The following is a 27,457-nucleotide window of genomic DNA, read 5'->3' as shown; positions in this document are numbered from 1 at the left end:
TAGAAGGAGGAATGGCAGGACCACCCTCCTGCCCCCCCACAAAAAACCCAAAATCCCACCCCCCMCACACAAAAAGGAAGCACTTTTTAATCTCAGGGGCCTATAGCTCATCTATTTAAATGGCTTCACAGATGAGTGAGTGTCTCATTAAGTACTAAGGAAACTAGTAAAAACTGTTAATAATTTTAGGTGCTAATAAGAGCTGCCAAATTCAAAAGACTCTTTAGCCCACGTACACTTGGAGTAATACCTGTGTCTGATATGCCTTCCATATCAGATGCATAAACTTCAGGACTTAATTAAGATGCGTAATAAGCTAGGATGAAAGGGGACCTGCATAGGATCCAAGCTGTTTATCAGTTTATGTCCTGAAGCATAGGGCTCCGAATAGGTTAAGTTTTTTCTGCTGTGGATCCCTGTTCAAAGATGTTGTATGTTACCTGAAATATTTCAAGCACTGCAACACACGAGGTTGCTACACCTGCAAATGAGTACTGAATTCCGTCAGTGACTCATGCTTTGAAGTCACTCAAACTTGCTACTGTTCCAGATTTTCTTTCATAAATGGGCCTTGCACAATCACATTTTCCAAACTATCCTTCTAAAATCTTTCATTTACGAGTCCTTGCAAGCATGCACTTGGAAACGTTAAGTGTTACTCTAGCTGAAGTCAAAATTTGTAACAGTTCAACATGTTTAGATATAATTTTGAAGTCATTTGAAAATGTAGTAAGGTAAAGGTTAAGTTCATTTTAGATGGATGCACATATCTCCACTGATTTCAGTGGGGAGTGGTTCATCCCAAATTAAGCAAATGATTGTATATGCAATTTGCTGTATGAATTTTCTTGTGTCTGCTGAAATATGCAAATTTGAACCAGTGATGACTTATGAGAACACAAACAACTTACAGGTTAAAATGTTTTTAAGTTTCCATCTGAAAGTTTTTCTCCTGTTTCAATTTGAAACTCCATTCCCTTAGTTACTTAAAACTGTGGGAAGGCTATATGAAATACTACTAAGCAAAATTCAATTATACTTCTGCAGAATCCCTAAAATATTCTTTTTAACTCTTCTGACACATAAATATTACACAAGGCTTAAAATTGAGCCCAGATTGCAAAGCACACAGAAGCAATGCCACGTCCTGCTGATTTCACTGACACCAGTTGTGCTTATGGACCATCTCCAACTGGGGCTTAAGAGATCTTCTCCTGATGGTAGAGTTGATGAATGATATAATTAAGATATGCAGGACACTGAAACAAGTACAGTACCAGATAATCTTTCTGATGTTAGTTGTGAGCCAACTAAATATTTCAATATTGTTCTACATTTAACGGCTTGAACTGCCACAGACATATGCAGAGCAGTTGACATTTCTTCAGTGAACTGTGACTTCATGCTAAAATGCCACAGGCAGGGGCAACTACATGTCAGGATGTGACCATACCCCCGCACACACACTTTCTTCACTTGTGACAGTCCTATCCAAAATGCCACTTGCATTAGTGCTGCATAACTTCAAGAGAAAGAAGAAAGTGTAAGTAGGAATATTTTTAGGTATTGAGGTATTTTAAATACTTTTAGACAACTTCTCTTCCACTTTAACTCCTTTTGCTTATTCTAGTGGATACTCTGGCTTTGTATTTTTTTATTAACAATGAGTTTTGGAATGAGGAATTTCTGCCATCAAGAATTATTTATATTAATGAGCATTAAGTCTCCATCAGTTAATTTTTCCTTGTAATGATTAGCAAAAAGGAACATCTTCAACCAAGTACAGACTCTGATTTCCCTGATTATTTCCCAGGTTTTGGGTGATTCATTTAAGCACTTAATAGAGTGGGGTTGCCCTTGGCTCACACTTTGGTCATCAACTGTCAGTTAATAGAGATTGGCACTTTYGGCTTTTAGCAGACTTACACTTTTAGAGTCCACCTTTAACGAGTGATTTAAAGAAAAAACAAAAAAAGTTAAGCGACACTGTAATTAAATACATAAACAACAAGTAAAACCAGACTGGAAATCAGAAAAAGGTTTAAGCTTATATTTTTACCTAGTGTTTTTCACAAAATTTAACTTTAAAAATAGTATAACACCTTCCAGACCAAAACATATCAGTTACATGTTAGCGAGCTGCAAAGAAATCTGTTGGAAGGACACATCACTTCCTGGAAAAAAACACAGCACTGTCTGAATGCACTGGGCTATGCAGTCATATAGCTCAAAATTGCACAGGAACATCAACCTTCAAAGAAACAAGCAGGCCCCAGTAAACAGAGAAAGGAATTTCTCATTAACAAAACTAGAATGGACTGAATTCTGCTTTCCAGAATGAAAATTAAAGACAGATGTGAAGTGCCAGTGAGAAGGGTTGAAAATCCATCTACTGATTTGAATGAGATTGGCTGGAGTGAAAAATGGACTCCGTAAAAGACAATTATTTCAGAGGTTTTACAGGTACTGGAGCATCTGTGAGAGTTTTTTATTGACTTTACTACTTCATATATGTCCAAAATGAACATTTCCATCTTTTGGGAAGACATGGCAGATGACTTAAGCAGCTTACAGACAGTTAGGGAATATTGTAGGGAGTCTACTGGGATTTTAGATACACTACAGTTCCACTCAGTCTTTATAAAAGGCAACTGAACCTTGATTAAAAATGAACAGGTCAAATTGTCAGGCTCAAGAGCAAAAATCACTCTCAGTGTTTTCTACTGCCATAAAAGTTTCAGAGCTGCTCTGAGCAGGAAGGAAAGTATCGCTCTAGCAGCAGTTTGTAGGAGCATCCCTGGTGCCTCAAGCTCTGCTGCAGACAAGATACTCACTGGCAGCCCCTGCAATAWCTATTACAGCTCCCCGGGTGACCACAAAGTCCAACCCAGACATGTTCCTTCTGGGTTTGCTACAAATCAGATTAACAAGAGAAATACAATAACTCTGTGCAGGCCTCCAAGATGAGCGAACACAAAATTTTATTTTAGTTCCTTGTGTTTCACATCAATTGAACCAAACAGTTTCTGTATGTTCTAGTAAGTAGATTAAAACTGCTGGAAATACAGTTTTGACCAGAACAGGCTAGACAATACATTTCTTTCCCTGACAAAAACGTCAACCTTCTCATGAAGAATTTAAAGCAAAATTTTAAGCAAAAATGGGAGATACTAAACACCAGGAGAGTCCTTAAGCTGTAAAACCCRAGTATAAACTGAAGCCCACATATCTAAGGGATTTGAGATGACTATAGTGAACTCCCTCGGTATTTGCCCAGCATACTTAAGATACCCCATTTCTTAACCATTGCTTAGTGTGTTGGAGGTATGCTATACTAAGGATGCCTGCAGATATTATAGCTTTTAGTTCACAGAATGCTTTCCCTAGATAATCAACTTAGTTATGCCTCCCCTCCCTCCCATCACCAGATAACTGAACATTTAACATACTACACAAAGTGCATCACTTTGCTCAGATTAAGACATCAAAAACAGATTAGCCCCTATAAATGAAAAGACAATAAACAACAGCTATCATTAAAGCTTTTAAGGGAGCAGAGATATCAGAGAAATCTAATGAAGACCAAAAGTAAAAATAAATCTAGCCCCTGAAACCATGACAGGTTAACTGCAGAAAGAATTGATATGATAAAACTGACATTATAAGTGATAACAAAGTATGTTCTCTAAGAGGTAACACTTCAGCCAGCCATAGTGAAATGGTGGGTGGTGAGTGAGGAGACCATACAGGGTAAGCAGCAGTATCTATTACACTTATGTTCTTATCCAACTCTCTAACTTCATTAATACCAAAGAGGCTTCACTCCTAAGAGATGGGGGAAAGGGAAAGTTGCTATTCAAAAAAGATTCTGGCACAGAAACCTTCAGACTTCACACAACTCCCTTCACTAGTGGCTCAGGCTAAACCTTTGTACTTCCCACTGGGTTTACCAAGAACCTGAGGGATGGTAACTTCTAGCTGAGGAAACTTTTCCAGACAGTTGCAATTGTGTGAACATCCCCTGTGGGCATCTTTGCTGTCCTTATCCAACAAGCAAAGCTGCTATGCTTAATTCTGCAGGGCCAATAATGATCAGATTTTGATGCAGGACTATTTTGCCCATCTATGGATAAGAGGGAAAAAAAATTTATTTCAGCTTTTTTTTTTAAGCTCAATTATTTATTTGGGGCTACACTCAGGCACTTGGAACAGTACAGGCAGCTCTAGAGAAGAAATGAGTGATTTCTTGATTGATCTGTCTCCTCCAGTTAGCAAAAACGTTAATGGTAAAAACATGGCATAGAAAAGGAAAGGCTGGTACCAAAGAAACACTCTGCCTTATCCTGTTCTTCCAAAACTAATAAATCAGATTTCATCTATCCTTTTTGTCAGTTCATAAGATGACAAGTCTCACAGAAAATAAAATCTCACTTTGTACAGCAAAGCACTTCACATTCATGCAGCAGAGCTGAGCAGTCCAACTGTCTGAAAAAGAAATATTGATTAGAAGCATATTTCAACTATTGGATCAAATTCATGGAACACAGAAAATCACCTAATCCATTAACAGCCAGGACCGATTTACCATTTACCTTATAAAAAGGTAACCTGTCCAATTTGGGACTCAGATTTGCAACCCTCCCACAAATCTCATGTGCAAAGCTGGCAAACTGTTCAGTTCATCTGTCTCAGACATCCACCTGTAAATGGAGAACAGTATTAGTATCCTACTTCTGTCTCTTTCTTTCTAAAACGTCAGTTCTCTGGAATGAGGATTGCCATTCACTATATGTAGGTAGCCTAATGGGTCCTGTTGACACTCTCATAAGTCAAATATATATCTATTTTGAAAAGCTGTTACTTCTTTGACATACAGAAAGCCAAGTTCATGTCTCATTTTGTTCAAATTATGCTTTAATGCAAAACACATTCTTGTATAGAAGTTGAAATATCTTGGAAAGAGGCCATGTTACAAACCGCCGCATAACAATTTGCTGCAAAGTTTCAAAAGTAGAAAATACCATTTTTTACTTAAAAAGTCATTATTCACCAGCACTGTATACCAGAGGAAAAACAGTCAATCACTAAGCTAGATTGCTTTGGATCGCAGAGTGGAATCAAGATTCTTTGTTATCCTAAAGCCAATACACTGGCCGAGGTGCGCAGAAGCCTTTCACAGGAGCCTTTAAAAATTAAGGTTCTGTCTGCCTCCTGGAGGCAGTAAGACTGAGATTTCCCAAAGCACTCACCACTTGTCTCCTGCCCTGAAAAGCTAAGGAAAACTTGAATGCTGACTTCTCTAGAAGCAGAAATAGGTCAATACTGTCAATACTGTGTGCATTTGAAATTCACACTGTAAATGCCTGTGACATTTTGTAGTACACTGTATTTTATCTGCCATGCCCTACACTTAACACGCATAAGAAATGCTCCATATGAAAATTGCCCATATTTAAGTGGTGCTATCTTTGATACATACAAGTATATGAAGACTTTTTAAATGAGACAAAATACATTGATTAAAATTGTGCGTTACTGGCATTTGTCATAGAATACCTGTCTCTCTCCTGAATGTTTTCCAGTTTAAAGGATGGGGGTGAGGTGGAACTGTGCAGCTCACTCACTGAGAAATGCCCACTGACAAGAAAAAAATGCTCTCTAGTTTCCCCCACCAGGATTTGATTCCTAACATATCCAGTGCTAATTTGGCACCAAACATGCTCTTTTTAGTGTCAGAACCAATTTGTTAAAACACTGATGAACAGACTAAACAGAATTCAGTCTTGGGTCAGAAAAGGACAATGGAGAATTACAGGATGCAGCGCTCCTGCCCATCTGCAGTGGTCCACGGGATGCCGGGGTATACAGCAGTTAGATAACAGGTTTTCTAGTTTCCAGAAACAGGTGGAAGCAGGGAAGTGGAGGTGCTAAAGAGAAGGAGATACCAGATCTTAAGGGTAAGTGAAATTTATTGCTAGTTTTTCCATTGAGATTTTTTCTTACTATTAGCTATGCTGCTACTGCAAGCTGTGCCAAAATGGATATCCGATAAAAGAAACTCTCAGAGTTTCTCCCAGCATAAGGACAGTTCATCAGAAACCAAGCCCTTTGGTGGGTGTAAGTCAACTGGACTGCAATGAATACAACACAGCAGCACCGAATTACACCAATGTTTCTCCTAGGAGCGTAACTTATTTCCTGACTTTCCTAGCTTAGATGGTATGAGTGATACAAGTTTAAGCAGTTCCTCTGCTGGCCTGGTCTTGCTAGCATAACCCAGTTATCATATCAGAAAATTATTTTTCTCCCAGGTTCTGACATCCTCTAAGAAAAGATTAAAAGACCATCTAGTAACACTGTCAAGGTCCAGTCCCACTAGTCTTCCCGGAAAGAACTCTTGTCATTTCTGTATAATAAATGTGACAACCATTAGTAGCGGGAAGAGGAAATCCATCCCCTCATTTTAACTCATTGCATGACAGAGATCTGTGATTTAATTTAATAATGAAAAAAGTTGTGAATAATCATCCCCACCATTTTACTGACAGGATCACTATAATAGCACAAATGAAGTATAGGATATTTTCCAGATGTTCAGAAGCTGCAGTGTTTTTTGGGGGAGCTCACAGTATAAACATAGACATATTGGCATAAAACTGAGGAAGAACACCAACAGAACAAATTTCTTTGCAGATCTACAGGACTTGTTCCTTTGGGATTATTGCAACAATCCTCCTGCACCTTAGTAAGTGAAATAACTTTTTCTGGTATTTTCACTATTCTTCTGAAAACTACTTCTCTTTATAAAAGTGACATTGGTATCTTGTTATATTCCTTCAGTCAAGTTTGGAAGTCTACGTTTCAAAACACTGAATATACCTGCACTGGTCTGCACTTCAGAAATGAGGAAAATTACGTAAAGGTGATATTGAACTTTCATGCTGAAATACTTTAGGACCCCATTCAGCCAAACATTCAGCCCAGCAATTAAACTCATCCTTAACCTGCAGTGTTTCTTAGGTGTCATTAAAATCAGTAGGTTTCCTAAGCATGTGCTTGAGCTGAGTTAGACAACAGCATGGGATCAATGCCTTACAGATTCAAATTGCTCATGTATACATTGTACAGGTGTTTGAGCTGGTATATAGCAAGTCCATGGGGAAGGATCGCCTCTCTTTGCTTCAAGCCTGCACTAGTGATGAGGCAAGGTGTCCAGTCTGTGTGGGATGGGATTTCCATGCCACCAGAGCAATCTAACCAAACAGAAGTTAATTTGCCAAGTAGTCTATTTGCAAGAAAGTGATTTTGCGTAAAGGAAAAACCTAAATGAACAGAGTCTCTGCAGCCTCCTTTCTCCTCTCTGTAAACATATACATCCCCTGAGACTCTGAGTCTATCAGAATAAAGGAAGAAATTTTTGTGGTCATCCCTTATTAAAATATTGGCAACACATCACTGTAGCAACATATACCATACTTGAGGGAGTTAATGACTCATTCCACCACAGAGGCCCCTCTCAGGGGCCCCACTATCTCCTGTGCTGCTGCAGTATTTAAGGGCCCATCTGACTGCAAATCATAATTTCTCTCACAGAAATTCACTGATTTTCGCCAGCTGAATCTTTAGCCCTGAAGAGTCAGATTGTAAACTTGCCGACCAAGGGGGTATGTTCAAAGACTCGGAAAGAAACCTCACTCACAGAAAACATCCTGAAGGCACTCTGATTTGATACATATGGAGTAAGGTCAAAACCCCAAGTCTGTCTCCCAGAGACAGAGAGGCTTGAAGGCAGACAGGAAAGGGTCACTGTAATGACTCTTGCTCTCTAAGACTCCAAAAACAATACAGAAATTGCCTTTAATGGCATCAGTTACAGATCCAGGACACTTAACTGCTATCATACCCTCTGGCTGACTTGAGCACTTGAAGCTGCAGCCACATTTTTGGACAATGCTACCACCTCTGCCTGGAGGGGCTTGAGCTCAAATGCTTGCACTACATGAAGCAGGCCAAAAAGATAAAGTTCTGAGAATTATTTCTGGAAACATTTGGAGTCAGAATGAGTCTGTGATGGAGTTTTATTGAGCTGTAATGTCCTTCATTATTTCTACTTCTTTAGAGGTAAACAACCAAAATTCCCCAACGTGGGTTGCCTCCCAAAACCAACAAAATTTAAAAAAAGCATCTTAAGTCTAGAATGAAGCAAAACACTTGTCACATGTGCTCCCCATCTCTCCTACTCCCTGATTCAATTTCTGTTGAATGCATCGCCCCCGTCTCAAATGCCCTCTTGAATCTCCATCTCTCTGAACTGCCTCTGGGGAGACGGGCTTTGCATGGATCAGTACCACATCCTAAAGTCAAACACTTCACCTAAATTCCCAGCCCCTGGAAGGAAGCCCTGGCTCCATTGCCTCAGAGTGCCAGAAAAGCCTTTGATAATCCGGAGTCTGCTTTATCTCATTCAGCACGCTGGCCCGGGCCAGCGGTTCCTGCAGTAGATGTAGGTGCTCTGCAACTTCTTTCTGTCTTCTAAAACAGTCACTAGAAATAATTTTGCTATAGGGGAACTAAATGCCCTCCATCATGTTAACGCTTGGTCTTGTGCTGAAGCCACACAGGCTCACGGACACTTCAGATTAAATAACTACAATTGGCTGGGTAGAAGCCCAGCCAGAAACCCCAAACAAAAACAAAAACCCATGCCAATGGCATGCTGATGCTTGTGTCTTCATCAGAAACTGTTGTGCCTGCTGGAAATTCAGATGTCATGACTGGAATCTGCATTTATTTTCAGCTCCCAAAAGGAATGTCACAAACAAGAACTATAAACAGGGCTCCTGTACCACTGGGCAGACCACTTCCTTCTTCTCAATGTCTCAAAGCTTTACAGAGTTGGATCTTTCAACTAGGATAAACTGTCATAACTCTAGAGATTTCAGACAAACTAAGCTGATTTATACCAGCTGAGAGCTAGCCACTACAAATTAACAAATATTTCTGAGCCTCTCAAAAGTCTCAGGCCTGCGTACAAATTTTTCCACATTATTATACAAAATTAAAGATAATTTTTGTAGAGAAAAGAGATTTCTGTAGCAATTACAAACATTGCCAGGTTTTTTGAGTGAAAAAAAGATCAGACAAAGTTGTTTCCAGATTTTGCTGAGACTGTAACAAGTGCCAGCACATGACTGGACATCACTTAAAATGCTTTAGATCCGAGTGTGATTTAACTTTTGCATATATAAGGTAAGACAATTCTTCTCATCAGCTTTCATTTGTTAAAAAGACTAATGACATTTGACTGATTACATTTATTGTCCCACGGTTTCCATTTCTGGCAGTCTATCTGATCCTTGCATTGTAGGATAAATTAGTTGCTTGGAGCTCCAGCTTGGATCTTCCATAGGTATATGATATGACAGTATACCATAGAAGCTTATAGGGGACTGACTTTAAATCTAGCAGATTTAAGAAAATTAAGAACTTAGCAACTATTTGGTATCAAGAGCAGGGAATTCCTGCATTCCTTTACTGAACTACAATGAAGGGACAGCTCACCTGATGCTAATTGTATTTCCATTTTTCATCGTGATACATCATAAGCTTTGACACATAACCTATATTATTTAACTCTGTGAGCTGAACACATCTGTCCTCCCACCCAGGGAAAGAATAGCCAAAAATTTATGGCACCAGCCTGCACACATCCACACAGCTTGCTTCCTCGACTATTCAGTGAGACATGCACATAAAAAAAGATACATATACAAATACATATCAGGTGAAGGCTAGAATTCAGATTTTAGGCATCTAGCAGAGAAACCAAATGCACCAGAATCTTTCATGCATTTATTCTCCACAAATTCCACCTAGCTGGGCCGTGCAGATTCCCATTTTCCTGATGAAGCATTGAAGCACAGAGAGACTTAAGTCCAGATCCTTTAAGCTATTTAGCTACCTAATCTCAAGTGAATTCAGCATCTCTGAGGGTCTGCACCTAAATGATTTGTCCCAGGTCATTCTCTTGCTCTAGAAACAGTATTTCTTCCACAGCAGAAAAAGTTTAAGTAATTTCAATCTAACATTTAGCCACTGGCAGACTGCCCAAAAGCATTCTTCATGAAACAGCACAAAAAATCCCCCCCTGCTCCCCCAAGTGTTAACTGAGATCCACTGGTTGTTCTTAGCTTTGCTTTTCTCAGAAAAGAAACAAGGGAACTCAGTTTGAGCAGAGCGCTAAGTAATACATTTTTCCCAGCTCTCTAGCACCCTCTATTGTTTTTTTTTGTTTGTTTTTTAAACCAAACATTTAATTCTTTCTGAATTGCTGTGGCATTACAAATGAACATATGTAAAGTCTTCTACTAAAGCAGCATAAAAAAGCACAAGGATCAGTAACGTAATACTGTGTAATCTACATAAAGTGTAGGAAACAAGAAAGTTTCTACTCTAACTGACACAAAATTGCTTTCCTGAAAGCAGAGAGATTTTTGCTACCCACTTCAGTAAAGTTAACATTTTAGCTTAAGGTTGCCGAAGAAGTCTTATCTAATAAGACCTTAGTAACAACTGGAGAATTTAATCCTATAAATGTAAACTGGGAGCCAACATACACAACATTATATTAGAACAACTACAAACAATGTGAACTTGGCTTAAAGTTTTGTTAGTGTTCTCAAATGCCAAACTTCACTACGACAGAAGTCTTTGTTTAGGATGGTTACAAGAAGGACCAAAAGGATTCAGCTTGCCAGACATGGTTACTTAGCCATTGCATGGCTAGACATTATTACTTCTTGCTATCAACTTCAGACCAAATAACCCCACTGAATGCAAGATTTAACTTTGAATTGGACAAGGTATGTTTACACATGAAGCTTTACAATTGAAGCAACTAGAAGTTTCTTAACTCTGAGTCTGCTCAAGAGCAATTTTCATGGCTGTCATTTAAAATAGTTATTTTAATCAAATTCACAACCTTGCCACCGCTCTCTGAATTAACTCTTACTATCTTCTAACTGAGGAATAAAAGCATATATTAAAAAGTGACATGTGCAAATCTGGATATATCAAAAACAGATCCTGACTAAGATTTATGGTAGATAGAGTCAAGAAGCAAATACCACAATCACGCCGGGCCCGAGCTCTTTAACGATTTCTATGAAACAATGCAAAGAAAAATCATTTGGGGCCAGACAGCTCAGTGTGGAAGTGAATTCAAATGCAAGCATATCTAGAAAAGCCAGGTGCAACTCAGAAACAACATAACAAATGTCTAGCTTCCTCCTACACTTTCTCAGCACAACTGAAGACTTGTCAGGGCCTTGCTTGTATCAGACCGCCCCACACAGCTGCATGGGCAGCTACAACAACTCAGGTGGGACTGGACACAGGGGCTGGAGAGCGTCTCCCCATCCCCGGGGCAGAAGGTTGCACAGGCGATGGAGCCAGCCTTGGTATCCTCCTCTGTCACCTCTAAAGCCAGCTAAGGTGGAGAAGGCCAATGCCTTGTCTAAACACTTTGTCTTATATTTAGCATTCACCACTTGGTATTTAAAGTTTGTCTTCTCAAACAGCAGCTTGAACAGTCTTACGTGGTTCTATATCAGAGGAAAATTGATTAAATGGCAGAACTCCTAAATAACAGACCAGAGCAGATATTGCAATATCTGAACTTAAATTTATTTCTATTTTAGAGTCAGAAGTGAAATAGCAAGTGAAATGGCAAAGCAGATTATTTCCTGTGTTGACATAATGCCACATTGGAACAACTGGCAACCAATTTTAATAATTTCCACCACTCTCTTACCACCTGATGGTTGGTTCAGAGATTTCCAAGATACTGCAGTCCCAAAATCTGCTTGAAATGTCATAGTTAAGTAGGATAAAAAAAAGTTTTTTTCCTTCCAAAAGGAAAACGCATATTTCAAGGGAAATTCAGATATATCCAGGAAACTATTAAAAAAAAATCTCAGATTGGAGATATCACTACAGCATGTCACAGAGCTCAAAAGTATGAGAAGCCCTAATTGGGGTGTCTCTACTTTTCATATTTATGAGACAGTCCCTCGACTCATGGTGAAACTGGAGGTTTGCATCACAGGAATCCTTGGCTGTTGCATGTCATAGGAAATAGAGTTCAGCAAGGAAGATATTCACACCCTCAAGAGAAGGGAAACAAGTGGCTTTTAAAAGTGAATTATTTCATCTGAAAGGTATTTCTGTTTTTAACAAGAAACTGAGGTCTTCATAAAGCAGGCACTGTGGTTAGCCGAAACCTGTATGTCCCCTCAAAAATAAATTTTATTGAAAAGTTTCAATTGCCTTTACCTACCTTCTCATGTGAACTGACTTCTACTAAAGATAACATGAGGAAAAACTACTTTTAAAGATTCTAGTTTATCCTATATGATCTTTTCAAGACTTTAAGTATACAACCTCTTCAACAGTGGGATATTTATCATCTCTTCCTTTTATATTTTCTATGAATTTCCCATAAACTGGAATAAGTTTCACTTTGTATTTGCATTTTCTCATGACAAGCTTTATACTCCTAGATGTCAGAATAATGCTATTTTTTTTTACATGGTATATTATCTGCTTTGTAGGTTGACATTATACATTTCAAGGCCATAAACCAAAAAGCTGTTTAAATAAAAGCATTAATACTAAGAAGACAGTGCAGACATATTATAGGGCTTTGCATGAGCTGTAGCCATTAAAAATGCAAGTAAACCTTCAGATAATCTATTTTTGCTGATCCAAAAATAATAAAAAGCAAAGAATGCATTTTATAATGTGTTCCCTGGTAAAATACACTGAATATTGCTGAGTGGGACTAGAATAAAAATAAATCCTTAATTAAAGGACTTCAGTAAAGTATTTGATATGACACCATACGGGAAATGAGGTTAGCTGGGGAGCATTTGGATTAGTACAAGAACTGTAAAGCCAGGAAGAAACTCAGAGTGGGCTTGTACTGAAAAGTGAACTATCAGATTGGAAGGAGCTCAACAGTGCAGTTCCTCAAGGATCAATTCCATTCAATATTTTTTTAAAATGACCTTGGCACAAAGAAAGAATGGACAAGTGAAATTTACTGATAACACACAGCTGGGATTTACTTTCAATACTAAGGATAATGAGAATATTATGAATAAAACTGGATGGCTTTGAGGAAACTCCAGTAACACAACCAGGCTAAAGTTCAGGAATGCAAAGAGCAAGGCCATGCATGCATTTGGGAATCACAGTGAGTTTTTTCTGCTATCGCTTGAAAGCTAACCTCTTGGAAACAAAGAGCAGAAAAAGACTTTAGGGCATCCCTTGTTCCCAGGATGACTGTAAGCCCTGGATACAGAGTGACTGTGAAAAAGGCAAACAGTCCGCAAATGCATCAGGCAAATTCTCTGCCACGAGAATATTATGTCAGCGTAAGAGGCATGAAGGCACCTGTATTCAAGTAATGCTAATGCACACTGGAAGAGGCTACTGAGAAGAGTCATTAGGCTGTTACTAGGGAAATGGAGAATGTATTTTAAAAGGCAAAACAGAGCTTGGCTTTTTCAGTCTAGAATAGAAGTCTGAGAAAGAGTATGGTTCTTCCAAAACTGCTCTACTAATTAGCACTTATCTTTTAATTTTTAACAGCAAATTTATCAATGAATAGCTTATATCCATTTTGTTCTTATTCCAACACCAGCCTTTAACCTAAACTTATTTTTCCTCTCTTAAGTGTTTTCTCTCTCTTTATAGGTCACAGTCTCTTAAAAGACTTCCTAGATTTAAGAGAAGTTTTGATCTGTATTGTAAGCAGGATTATGGTTATTAGGTGATTACTAGTGATAGCTGGACTTAAAGACCCAGGAGATCCTTTCCAGTCCTATGCTCCTCAAGGCCTTTATGCTCTAAGACATATTTTGGAAAAGGGGAAAAAAATGAATATATGACAGCAAAGGTTGGTAGTTTATCAAAATGGACAGATATAATGTACATGTAAGGACTTCTTGAGGACCAAGGTCTGGCAATAGGTAATGAATACACAGTGTCTGATGCAAAAATGGGTGGGCATATTTTAGCCAATATCTAATGGCAATAACGAGGGATTTTCCACTAATTTTTGGAAGATCAACAGTTAGATCAACATTCCAACTTCTGTAAATACCCTTCTCTGCCTTCCGTAGATAACTTCCTATTTGTACTTCATCCAGAACAACTCTTTTGACTAAAGTTTCTGGGCAATATCGTAACTTAAATATACATCAGTGGCAATCATACTACTTTGAAAYGAGTCCCAAAAATTGCAGTCAACTCAGCTAGTCTGCTGCAAAAAAGAAGCAAAACTGGCACTTCAGCAATATAAACAGAACACCTCTGTCCAAAGCCAATACATAAGCCTTCCAATTTTGGAAACTCCTAGCTTGATTTTTGGAAGTGTTTGTTCCTGGAACTTGATAAACAAAAGGAATGGCAATATGAAGATGTGCATGAAAAATGAATATAGGGAAAGAGAAGCCTCTTTATCAAATGCTTTGAATTACTAATGACTGCATGCATGACTAAGCAATCTTTTGTCTCTACAGGGCCACAGTTCCCTTTGATGGGCAGTATATTAGCGGATTCTCAGTGTAGGTATACTTCTTTAAGAATACAGTCTTGGACAGGTCGAGCCCTCAAGAAAAGGGCAGAGGTTGCTCCTACACCTGTCTAAAGGAGAGAAAGTCTGAGAAACTGTACAGGGGGCTAGCAAGGAAGTCACAAGAGGGAGCCTGAACCCAAGGCCTCAGAAGTGACCAAAATACTTCGCAGTTTGTTGCAACTCAGTCACTGTGAATCCAAAACTAAGCAAAGAAGCAACCCCCCCTGCATGAACGCTAGACAAGGGAGGAATAATGTGTAAATTATATTCATTTCTATTCTCTCTTGACTAGTCTGAGTTTCCTCTAAAAAACTGCTACATTTCTAAATAAAACCTGGCCCTTCAGTCCTCTTTGGGGAGCTCACTATTAGAGAAAGTGCTTTAACGGATCCTGTCACATCCTTACAGCTAATTCAGATCACTGGAGAGCCAAGTCTTTATCTCATAACTAGTAAGCCTGACTGAGCGCAGGGAGTTATCAATACTGAAACACTCCAGCTCAAGCATTTGAGATGCGAAGGAAGACCATAAATGGCCAGGAACATGAAGTCCAGCACTTATTCCTGCCTCTTTAGTTCAATCAGGCTTCAACTATCATGAAATAAAGCATTCTTTCTATTTGCCTCTTCTGTTTTGAATGTTAACTACATCTGAGCTAGGTTTTCAAGCTCCTTGATTGTAACAAACGAATCAACACTTCTCTGTTATTTTTCAGAAGAAAAATGAAAGCAGAGATTTTCAGAAACTAACCCTAGCTCCAACCATCATACTAAGGAAAACAGCAACTATTAGTTGGCAGTGTTGGAGATGCTCACCTACGAGCCTGGGCTGATGACACCCAGCATGGCATCACTAGGAGATGATCTCTAAAGTTGTCAAAATATCTGCCTTGTTTTATTTTATGAAAGTAATGGTTTACTCATGTCAAATATTAACACATTTTTCTACACAGAGGAAAGTGTCTGAAATATCTAGTTCTGTTTAAAGATTCAGTTAGTGATGGCTTGATTTTGATAACTGTTTCACCATTCCTGTTTCAGCAACCTTCCTTCTCCTTCAGATTTCAGGATTTCTGTACTCAGCAAGACAGCCAGACAACTAGAGTCTCTCTACAGTTATGCAGTAAGATCAAATTTCATCAGTGAAAATTCTCCAGATACTCATTGTCCTTATGCAATAGTAAAGAAGCAAGCAGAGAGCAATTACGGTGTAGTTTGGACAACAGGATTTCAAAGTAGCGTAGATAAGGTAATATTTTGTTTTAGTATTTATATTAAATCACACATACATAATCATATAGCTATGAGATCACCTAGAATGACCACGTATCATGCAAATTGTGAATTTCACAAGAACGTCTTTGTGCAAAACAGTTTTTTCAACAGAACTGCTTACTAGGATAAGGGTGGGGAGACCAAGTGAAGAGCCCTTGCTTTACCCTTCTGATCCTGCACATTTCAACCAGCCTCCAGCACTGAAACCAATGTCTTGACCTCTGTCTATGAACATGAGTAATAACAGCAACCTTACTTGAGATCTTACAGAAGAGAGAAAGATTATGATAAAATTTGCTGTGTAGATGTTATATAAGGACAAGCTCAGCTACATGGCTGCTAACATCAGTGTAGCCTCAGTATTTTTTAAAAATTGTAGTTGACATAGGAGAGAGGAATACCTGGACCAGCTGCGTATTTATAACTGTTAGAGAGCCTGTCAACTATTTTCACAGAAAATTGTATCCACTGTTCATAGAGATGTCAGATTCCACCTCACACCCAAGCAGAGTTTGCCCCTGCTATTTCTACTATAAGTCACCTAATTCTAAATTTAAGGTCAATTAGTGCTCACCTTTTCTGCAAAAGTGTCTGTCACTTAAAATAGCTCTTCTCTCTCCCAGTGTTTAGTCCTTCATGTATTTATTCACAGTAACAAGTTAATCTTGTGACTGATCACTGTTAAGTACTAGATGTCCTCCTCTGTGATTTCCAAATGATGAGAACTGGCAAAATTTGGTATTGTAAGTTCCTAAGTGCATTGTCTTGTACTTCATACTGTTAAGTTTCAATCCATTTTCTCATCGCTTCCGCAGCACTTATGGTCACCTAACTCCATCTGTAGCACATTTTCTGTGCTGATGTCTTCCAACTTGATGTCATTAGCTAATTTCATTAGCAAATCTCTTTTTGTTATGTTCATCAATAAGATTTCTTGTAAAATTAATTCCAAAGGCACTGCTTAGTAGCTTCTTCCTGCTAAAACTGCCTACTTCAGCGCTACACATGACTGTCCTCCCTTTATCCAGTTTCTCAGTCAGCTAATTAGCCCTATCAATTCAAATTCACAAGATGTAAGTGGAAAAAACACCTAGTAGATGAGGCCAGCAAATTCAGCATGCAAACTCAGCAAGCTAAATAAATAGAAAGCTATACAAAGAACATTTCTAGCTTAGCAAATCATTTCTAGCTTAGCAAAATGAAGGTAGCACAGGGATACAAGTGGTTTTGATAAACATCTTGCAGTAGAGAGATGGGCTTTCCTCTCTAGGAAGAGGGAAAAAAAMCACAAACCTATCTTACTAAAAGGGAAAATGTCAGTGCAAGAACATAAGCATATAAAGCCTTGGTACATACATTTAAGCCACAACTCAGGAAGGCCACAGGGACAGGGACGATCTGGAAAAGCCCCTCAGGTAGGCGAGCAAAGTTCAGAGGGAACATGAAGAGCTCATGATGCAGCTGCCCAGACCAACAGAGAATTTAGCACAGGGGTACAGTAGCTTCCCTCCCTTGGTGCCCGTCTTCATCTTCTTTAACCAAGAGAGAGTGCATGGATGTGGTTCTACAGGAGGAATTAAGGAATCTGCTAGCTCAGGCGTTACAAAGCAGGGACAAGGACACCCAGCATCAGTCCCCCAGCTCCAAAAGAGAAGTTCAGCACCATATGAACTCCAGGCAGAACACTGGGAAAGTGGAGAGCAGCTCATGTTGGTCAGGGACAGGTGGACAGTCTCTTTTCAACCAACCTTTCAGAACATCAATCACCACCTATTACTTGTGCTATCTGACAAACAAATTATTCCAATCATATGTCTCTCCGAAATTAGGGACCTAAAGTTAAACTCAGTGATTTAGACTGGCAGATGCTAGTCCTTTTTCTCTGCATTCTTATTTTAAGCCTCTGGGCTTTTTGCAGATTATTTGAAAAACAAATAAACAACAACAAACCTCCATACATCCATGAATCCTGTCCTGCTTACTTTTTAGGCTTTTATAATAAACCAAGCAGCAATCTTTTAAGCCACAATTAACTTATCTTGACAAGACCGCTCCTAAAATCCTCTTTACAGCCGCATGCCAGACTGATACTATACTTGATTTTGTCTTGGTGCAAACAAAATTAGTGCTGCTTAATCCACTAGAAGAAGTTTCCAGCTTGAAAAAAAAAAAGTTGGTCATACAAAACCAGCTAGGGCTGTTAGTGAGAAATGCTTTTTCCTCATTACTGCAGCCAGGGAGCAGCAAGAGTTGGGCTGCTCCAGGCGGGAAGGGGAGCAAGAAGCAGCAGGTAGCCACGACCTGTTGCCACAGAAAGGTAAGATAACAAGTCATGTCCAAGACCAATCCAGGAAACCCAAATATCAATTCAGGAACAGTGCCTGGGCCCAGCCCCACCCATGACATAGCTCAAGGCAGGATGGGGTGCCCTGGCCTGAACTGAAAGAGGACTCCTGGCCCACAGGTAGCAGGGAGGGGGGTCCCCAGTGAGGCTGCTCAGGGCCATTAGTGCTCCCAGAGCCCTGACAACTAGATTTACAGATGACAGCAGATTTAAATCTGAAATGTTACTGTTGTTATAATGTTATAAATGTTATTTTTCCTCTGATCAGCACCATATGCTTCAACCAGATAACAAGTCTGGAGAGCCCAGTCCTTGTGCTGCATTTGGGTAGGGAGGGCAGGAAAGCACTGGGGGCTGGAGAGACTTCCACCTCTGCTCATCTGTACAGCCTCCTCTCTTCAAGGAAAAGGACATCTCACTGCATATTTACAGCATATTGCTGACCTATACCAGTACTATTCCTACCTTTTTATTTTTAAAACCATTTTCTTGCAATTATGGATTGTGATCACTTGTTAAAAATAGCAATTGTAGAGCCAACGCAACTGAGGGAGTAAGCTGAACGTTATTTTTTGGTTCTTATGCCACACCAGAAAAAGCCATTTCCATTAGGTGATAAGAAATGTTTGTTTTCCAAAGGAGAAAATCCATATTTCAAAGCCCACTTTCATGGATCAGACACTGTACCATTAGACAGGCTGACAGTTCTTCCCTCTCTTCAGAAGACAGCCCAGGAATATTTACCATATACCTCCTACCATGCAAATCCATGTAACTTGATTTACAGTGATTATGATCACACACAGATTTCGGGGGTAATTGTAGTTGGTTGTGCAAACAGGATTTGGAAGATGCTTTCTGGTTAGGGACTTCGTTAGTTAGCATAAAAGAAGGAAAAATAATCATCTTTCCTGAACAGATAGAGTAAAAAACRGTTAGTTTTAATACAGATCAATTCCCTGTTCTGGTACAGTTTACAGCACAAGGGCACACTCGCTCTTGAATGCAGGGTGTTGGGACTACTTTTTCAAAACAGAAATAAAGCCTTAGACTGTTTTAAGCATCATAGGATACTACAGCTTTACTAACTAAGTGCCTAACTCCCAGGAGGAGTTAGGCATTTGCAACGACAGATAGACTTAATCTGAAAGCTGCAGAACTTGTACTATTTCCAATTACAGTAGGTTTAAAGTGCAATTCTGGGTCAATCGTTGGTCCTACACCAGCAAAACTTTCCTTAAGGAACTTAGCTTTTTAGATACAAACAAAAATTTTCAGTTTCAGCTACCTACAGCTCATTTAATTCTCTGTAGCATTCCTTTAGAGCCCATCTTGTTGTCATTTGGTGTTCAGAGGGCAGAAGTAAGATGCCAGGGCAGATTACCCATTCCACATCAGTTTTTTCAGAAAGAGGAAAAAAAAGAAAACAGAGCACGCTGTGACACATCTAGACACACAGGTCAGGCAGAGACAGGATGGAAAAACAGTAGCAGATCAGACACTTACTTGGGCAAGTCCAAACAAGCAGGCTAAAATACTGGTCTCATCTTGTGGGATGTTATTTCTACCAGCTAGCTGAGAGGTACTCTCAGAATTTTTTTTAAAAAGATTTGGAATACAAGAAACTGAGGACCAGGGCAGTAAAACAGTACAGCTAAAGATGTTTCCACTTGAGTTGTATTAACAACATTAACAGTTAGTTGGTGCTGAACATAACATACCCCTCATTACACCTCTAGGACAGACCATTTGACTATCTACACACTTGATAGATGCATTTCAGATTATCTGATCCCTGCAAAATAGCAGCTAAGAACTCTGATGCTAGCCTGGCTCCCTAAAATACAAATATAAGAACCAAGCGATTCACTTCTTCACCTTCCTCATTCTTAAAGAAAATAGCCCAAACATAGGCTGTTACACAGACAGGTAGTGGGCTCAGGTATTCTACTCTGTGCCTGAAACATAAAACAGCACCTACCATGATACACAAGCCTGGAGGATGACGGAGTTTAGAACAGCAATAATACTTGCAGTGGGCTATAGGAATACCCTGTCAACCCTTGCGCAGATCACGGCAGTAAGTCTGCACAATGGTGGAAAAGGTAAAGAAGGGTAACGCTGTCAGGTCATTGCTTCTCCTCCAGCCTTCTCTGACTATTTGTATCTGCAAGAACAGCAAGACTAATTGCTCCCTTAACATGAAAAATACCAACCTGCCAGCTCTGCAGAATGCTATCCTGCTCTACACAGATACAACAGCTTGCTTAGGGATCCCTTAACTTGGAGCTGTGTTGTCTGATACTGAATACATCCAGCATCAACTCTAGAGGTCAATTCTGCCTTTATGTTTGTTGAAGAGGAGAAAAAAAAAATTACATTGCCTTTCCCACAGCTTGAAGCATACTAAAAGCAGATACAGATTTCAAAAAGTTCTTCTCTCCATAACACTCAGATATGCCAGCTCCACAATGTTGTGTCTCTCTCATAGCAGCAACTCTTCAAAAAATGGCCTTCTGGATGAGGAATTATTTTGGGTAACTTCATAAAAACAAATACAATGACCACCTGACACCTGCATCCAACAGCATATCACATGAGAGTACTCCAGCAACCCATACTTGTCTCAGGCTTGGTGGAAAAGGCCTTGGACTGGAAAATGACGGAGATTCAAGAGCATTCATGCAAGTGCCGGAATGAAATACTGAAGTGAAACATCCTCATGGAGCAAGATGAAGTGGACGATCCTTCTACTTACGATATCTGAAGGGGAAAAAACACAAATCCAGTCTAAAGGAAGATGCAAATACTTTAAATGACATCTTCTACAGAATGCCACCGTAAGAATGCAATGCTTCTACCATTCCTGACAGAAGGTTTACTAGACATATCATCCTGTAAAATGGAGATCCCTGACAGTCCATGAAAGCTGATGCCAAAAAGGAAATGTGTAATGTATAGGCTTATAATGCTATCTATGATTTAAATCTTCCTTGGAAAATTTGTATAGGTTGCATTAGAGCATAATGCAGAGGCTTTCTTAGGAGGGCAGAAATTCTTGGGAGAAGCATACAGCATTACCAAAACAGGATATAAAATCCTACACAGTCTTTGTTCAGGAATAATATATATTTGTTTCTCTCTGTGGTTAGCAACACTGGCTGTATAAAATGCACTTGGGTATTAGAATCAATTCAATGCCAAATGTAAGAAAGTACCTGAGCAAGTCAGTACATGCAACACCTGAGAGCAGGTCAGTTCTCTATTACGGCTTTGTCTAAGACTTTGCAAAACCAAAACCTCTCCCAAATACAACAGTTCAACTTTAAAAACAAAGAAAACATGAAGACCCCCCATGATTAGTTAGTCTGGGTATTCAATACGATACTTTTAAAAGGGCTAGGCTTCATTTTTAAAATTTCTTTTTTTCTAAACTCCTAATGCCTGAAGCTCACTATCTATAGAAATACCTAAAGTTTTCAGGCACAGTAAAAATAGCCAAGTTTCAAACTGTCAGAAAGGAAGCTATGCTGTTCTGCTAAGACTATGAGTATGACAGACATCTCCTTGACTAGAGTTTGCAAGCAGAGCTGTTGAACTTACTGCACAAAGCTTTTGTGGGATTGACTTGCTGTCCTGCAAGCAGCTGCAGCAGCTTCTTGATGTCTATGCGTGCCTCAGCCATGCTTTCCAGATCTCTACCCTGAGCAGAGCTTTGACATTCATCGTCTGACGCTACAAGTATAAGAACAGTACACTTAGCCAAAGCCTCAAAAGGGGTTTCAATACGTAAAAGGACACAGCTGACAATCAGTGAACGGCTGATATTTAAATGTGGCTCTCCATTCTTGGAGATACTAAAAAACTGCCTGGACACCATCCTGGGCAGCCTGCTCTAGGTGACCTTGCCTGAGCAGGGGGTGGGACTAAATGATCTCCAGAGGTCCCTTCCAACCGCAACCATTCTGTGATCCTGTGAAATGTTTTTTTTGTTGTTGTTTTTTGTGTTTTTTTTTTTAAATCAACAGCAATTCAGGGAAAAGAAAGCCAGTCTTCTACAAAGTTGTTAAGGATACTGGAAGAGATTCCCTCACAAACACCAAACAGCCATTAGCTACTTTTCTTTCTGGGTTTCATTTGCAGACTTCAAAGCACCAATGCTATTTTGTAATTAATTACTGGCAGAAGGTGGGTTATCGGCAGCACATCTAAGTAATGAGACCAGACAAACACGAAAGGCAGCGACTATGGCAACTTACCCCAGGGAGGATTTCCTAAGTCTTTAAAATGTGTTGTTACAGACACTAAATCAGTTTCTATTTTCAAGTTCATTTCTCCACTCAGGTTTGCTTCAATCACCTGCAATATAATCAATCTCAATTTTAGGCAAGCCACTTTTGCACTTTAGAATTACAGAAGAATTAACTACTGCTTAGTTCAAACACAAGCTTCCAGAAGTGCTCCAGTGAGCTGACAGCTCAATTGCACTTTTTGAACAGGGCTCAAACATTTGAATATTCAGCTACAAAATGGATCATTCTCAGGTGAAGGACTCTAGATCAACCTCCCTGAAATTAGGGAAAGAAAGAAATTCAATTGCTCTCCAATACCTTCAAAACAAGTACTGGCTTTGGGAATTTCATGTGCTAAGGAAAAAGCTTTAGAAAYAGGAGACAGAAACAGGAAAACTGGAAGGTTGCTGCATTTCCCTCCAGCTTTTTCATAAACAGGAAGGGGCACACACACACACAGTCCACAACACATACAAAGAAAATTGGATGCATCAAGAGTTGATATGCAGTTGCAGTGCTGCTCTGCAAGACTTGAAAACAGCCAACAGCTGCACCAGAGTAGCAACTCCAAACAGGACTTGGGACTGCTAGAAATCCTGGACAAGTGTTGAAAGACTTCAAACTCCATCCTGACAAAGTTTCCAAGCAGAAGACGACTGTCTTCCACAAATGACGGGCAGATCAGAAGATTCCTACAACACATCTAAACCCTTTATTTCCTGTGATTAGAACTGTTCTCAATAATTTTAGAAAGGCTCATTCTCATAAGCAGAATTTTCTAGTGAATGGGAGATCCCTGCAGATGAATGCTACCAAAAAATGGCACATTACTATTTAAAAGAACTTCTAAGCCCTTTTTGCAGTACTGATCTTGACCAATTTTACTAGCAGGGTGCAGATAATACAAATATTTAACTGTGACACTTGATATGCTTGTTCTTCGAAAACAGAAAAACATGTAAGGAAAAAAAAACCCAACACCCTTTGTCCCTGCCCCCTGAATGACTAAAGCAATTAAGGAACAGCACAGCCAGTTATTCTCACATCACTGAATTCAAAGTCTGGTGAAAAGCAGACTCCATAATTTCACTCTGCATCATCCCTCAGTGCAATCAAAGCTGTTTCACTGAGATTTTATTTATTTACTTTTACTATACATGTACTTTTGAGGAGGAGGTAAGGAACTTAGAAGGGTGGTTATACCATGCACTGATACACTACCTCTTCTGAGTGTTGTTGCACACCAAAGTTTAACTCCACTACACATCTATCCTGTGTGAGAAGAAATTCTCAGCTCTGGAAACAAAGCAGTTAGGCACTGTGCTTAATAAGCAGGTCCACCAAAGACTTGGGGGAAGTGAGGGAAGGAGGGAGGGAGAAGAAAAACTAAACCTCCCAAGAGGTTTACAAAGGGGGAAAGATTTACAGGTTACTTCTTACAATTAAAATATGACAGCCAATTGCAAAACTGCCAGAAAGCCAGTGTTATCCTCTCAGCTCTTCCAAGCCACATAAGACTGAGACTTGCTTAATATCAGGATTTGCAGTATGTGAAAAATTTCTGTTTATCAAAATTGATGAGAACAGCACACAAATAAACTAGTCCAAAACTCCACAACTATTTGTTTATTTAAGGCCTGTCAGTTCTTGTGACTGCGAGCACTACCACCACCACTGACAAACTCACTCCTGGGAGCAACGGCAGAGGACTTCTTTCAGTGGGAGGCCCCCAAGTGCTCCAGAAAACCACGGTGGTCCGGAGACCCGCTGTGTTAGCGTATAAAGCATGAGCTGACAGCAACGAGCCATCGGGGGGATTGCCTCCAAAGCCTGGCTCCAGTTCACCAAAAGTTCCCTGACACAGAAACCTCTCACAAGACTCACCGAACAGGCAGTTGTGCAACAAAACCACCTGGAAAGCCTCCAGCTAGTTTCTTGAAGGACCTCAGTTTCCTACCAGCTGAAAACAGCTGCCTGTAGCAGCACAATGCCACATTCTTTCAAGGACTCAGTATAAAGAGCACGATGTTCAGGGAAGTCCAGGACAAGCTCTTCAGTGTCAGTCCTGAAATAAATGCCATCCTCCCCTTCAGCCCTTGCACAGGCCTCAGATGACTTTGGTTCAGTGTGTGACCTGGCCCAAACATGTCACCTGTGAGATGCAACACGGACTTGCCAGTTTGGGCAACAGGGAAAGATGCTACAAGGACACATGGTTGAAGCTTTTCAGATATGAGATTTGCCTTAACTTACAATGCAGTTGCTGAGGTTCTTCATTCTCTCCACCACACTCTTCATTGTTTTTAACACTGGTAGGTAAATACTGACCTAAAAAGACACAAGAACTGCATTCACATGACTGTTGCACAAGGGGATGAAATGCTTACTCTCCCTTCAATTCTGTCCTTAAGCTGCCCTCCTCTGCTACTTACTGAGTGCAGGGAGCACACCATTTAAATCAAATCAGCAAATGACCCTTGAAGAGAGGATCTGCCTTCCCCATTGAACCACTGGGCCATCGCTCTAGCAAGTGCTTCAGACATTAAAAAAAACTCATTCCAAGTTATTTATCCTTCTACTCTCTGATTTTGTCTATGTCAGAAGAGCTGTCCCAAAGCTGTGTGCAAAACGCAAAACACAGACATCTTTTGCAGACTGAGTTCTCACAGGTACCTGCACCTATGTTACCAAGCAGTTAATACCAGTCCAGCCAACAAGGAAAGAGAATGTGCATTCCTATGCAACTGCACTCAGCTTTGGAATGGCATCAGGGTCAGTCTGAAACGACACAACAAAAGGCATCCAAGCCTCTGCTGCGCCACATGTCTTGAGAATGGAGTGCTCTTAGCCATGGAAGTATATGATGTCCATAATCTCAAACTACAGCATGTTGCCACTAAGATCTTCCCTCAGGGCTCTACTAAAAGTCAGAGGATATAGAATAGACAAAAAACAGGAGGAAACATGCTTTCATCTAACTCTGCTAGGTGAGCCATGAATTTCAGACAGAGAATATTTGGGCCACGTAGGATAACATCTAAACAGATGAATCATATGAACCAGGCACAGACACACCTGTGTTTTCAAGATACTCCTGCCATAAAAGTCCTTTTCTCCTTCCTTCCCACACCCAACCTATCAACAGCAAGTAACCACCTGTTGTAAACAGTGCCTGGGCTCTCTTGTCATGATGGAAGCCACCTCCCAACCTACTCCAATTCTTCCATTTTCCCTTTCCATCCCTTTCCGAAGCTCACTGGCAGCATATCCCTGCATTACCATCCACTCACAACTTCCCCAGTCAGCAGGGACCATAAAAACAGATGCTTACATCGAAGTCTGGCACACCGGGCTCTCTGAAGTCATTCCATAATCTTCTGGGAATAACCCCCACTGGAATGTCATGTGTCACAATTCGACTGCTGCTTGACAAGGACGGCTTGAGTGAGAGAGAGAACATTCTTGCAGTTAAAAACACAACTTCAATTCTGAAGCCCTACTCTGGGAAATACTAGCATGCCCAGATGCTCTGTTTCAGTTTTCCATAGGTTAAGTGCTATGAAGTGGACCTTCCTTATGCATAAGGAAGGACTTGTGAGGCATCAGTCATTGGTGCCTATGAGCTATCTTTAGGGCTAAACAGTTCAGAGGTGCTAACACAGGAGATGCCAGAAGACAGCAGTTCGGAATGGACTGGTGGGAAAAGCAAAAAGAAAACCAAGAGCCAAACACTACCTCAAATCCTCCTGCACTGATAGGCTTCAAAGAAAATGCAATCATCCCAGAAGAATTTCAAGGTTCTCAAGGAAGGAGGAAAGGTATCAGGTCACAAGGACATTAGAAAAAGGTACTTAAAGCACGCAACATGCATTCTTGCTCTGCCTCCTCACTTAATTTTAAAGTGCTTTTACTTAATGACTGACAATAAAAGCATTCTTGCACTTACTAGCTCCACAGCTACTGTGAGACAGGGACAGTGTTTGTTAGTCAGCTTGATCTTCACTGTCTTAGCATTCTGGGCTGTTTTTAATGCTCTTGACAGGTTCTCAGGCACCAGCTCCAAATAGATTTCATTGTGCTCTGCAGCTACTCCTTCCATCTGGAACTCATCAAAAAAATTCCCCTGTAAGGTGGGAAATAAAGCAAGTCAAAAAAAAAAAAAAAGGGAGGTTCCAAATAACAGATCTTAAATTTAAAACTGAAGATCAACAGCATGAAGCTTTCCTCCACATGGTGTCACCTGCAAGAATCAATACAGGCTGCATCAGGATGAAAGCCCATTGCAAGCACAGAAAAAAAAAAAAAAAAAAAAACACACATCCAAAGCTACTGAAATCAGTCCCTCCCTTGCCACCTATCAGTCCTCAGCATGACTGGTGCGACAGGGAGCTGTGCTTTGCCGATTCTGATGCCGGGTGGGCCCTACTGAGCCAGTGCACGCTTAAGGGACTGCCAAGGAAGAGGAGGCACTGGCCCTGCAGAGGTAAAAAGCAGTCCTGGAAAACTGAGCATCTTCGGCAGCTGGACAGGACTTGAGACACCCGGTACACCCCTGCTAAGGGCTGCATTTGCAGGAGCTGCCTTGTCCACCAGACGCAGCCGGGCGCGCCGGCCGTGGCCGGCGGTGCCCACCACCCGCTCCCCGGGCTTACCTGGCACAGCTCGCACCACACGCTGACCCCTCCGTTCGCCACCTTATCCGAGAGGATGAAATACAACTTGTCCGCCGTGAGGCGCAGGGTGCAGGTCTTGGCCAGCCTGGCCACCGTGTTCACGACTCCTGCGGGGGGCAAAACGCCGCAGCGGAACCTCTTAACAACCCGCGCCGCGGCTCGGCTCGGCTGCACGCAACGCGAGCCGGCAGGCAGGCAGGCAGACCGAAAACAGACGGACAGACGGACTCCCG

At 40.4% G+C, this 27,457-nt stretch overlaps 1 protein-coding gene across 6 annotated transcripts in view; it reads right to left on the bottom strand.

Moving 5' to 3' along the window:
- Positions 1 to 2,962: 2,962 nt before the first annotated feature.
- The window catches only part of HUS1 (HUS1 checkpoint clamp component), a 30,637-nt gene continuing 6,142 nt past the window's right edge, over positions 2,963 to 27,457 (bottom strand). The window contains exons 3-10 of one of the 6 annotated variants that reach the window (XR_003253191.1): positions 27,204 to 27,331; positions 26,498 to 26,674; positions 25,883 to 25,990; positions 24,805 to 24,879; positions 22,519 to 22,618; positions 21,863 to 21,994; positions 4,593 to 21,022; positions 2,963 to 4,485 (exon numbers count right to left, since the gene is read on the bottom strand). Coding sequence is in view for 2 of the 6 variants with exons in the window: in XM_026063943.1 (XP_025919728.1) it covers positions 20,940 to 21,022; positions 21,863 to 21,994; positions 22,519 to 22,618; positions 24,805 to 24,879; positions 25,883 to 25,990; positions 26,498 to 26,674; positions 27,204 to 27,331 (803 nt within the window). In the remaining 4 variants the exon portion in view is untranslated. Of the gene's footprint in view, positions 21,023 to 21,862; positions 21,995 to 22,518; positions 22,619 to 24,804; positions 24,880 to 25,882; positions 25,991 to 26,497; positions 26,675 to 27,203; positions 27,332 to 27,457 lie in introns of all 6 variants that reach the window. The other 5 variants (XR_003253193.1, XR_003253192.1, XR_003253194.1 and 2 more) reach the window with 5 other exon arrangements.

Source organism: Apteryx rowi, unplaced genomic scaffold (genome assembly GCF_003343035.1).
Source record: "Apteryx rowi isolate R43461 unplaced genomic scaffold, aptRow1 scaffold_204, whole genome shotgun sequence".
Taxonomy (NCBI): domain Eukaryota; kingdom Metazoa; phylum Chordata; class Aves; order Apterygiformes; family Apterygidae; genus Apteryx; species Apteryx rowi.
The sequence above is the reverse complement of the archived record's forward strand: the minus strand, read 5'-3'. Positions and strand labels throughout refer to the sequence as shown.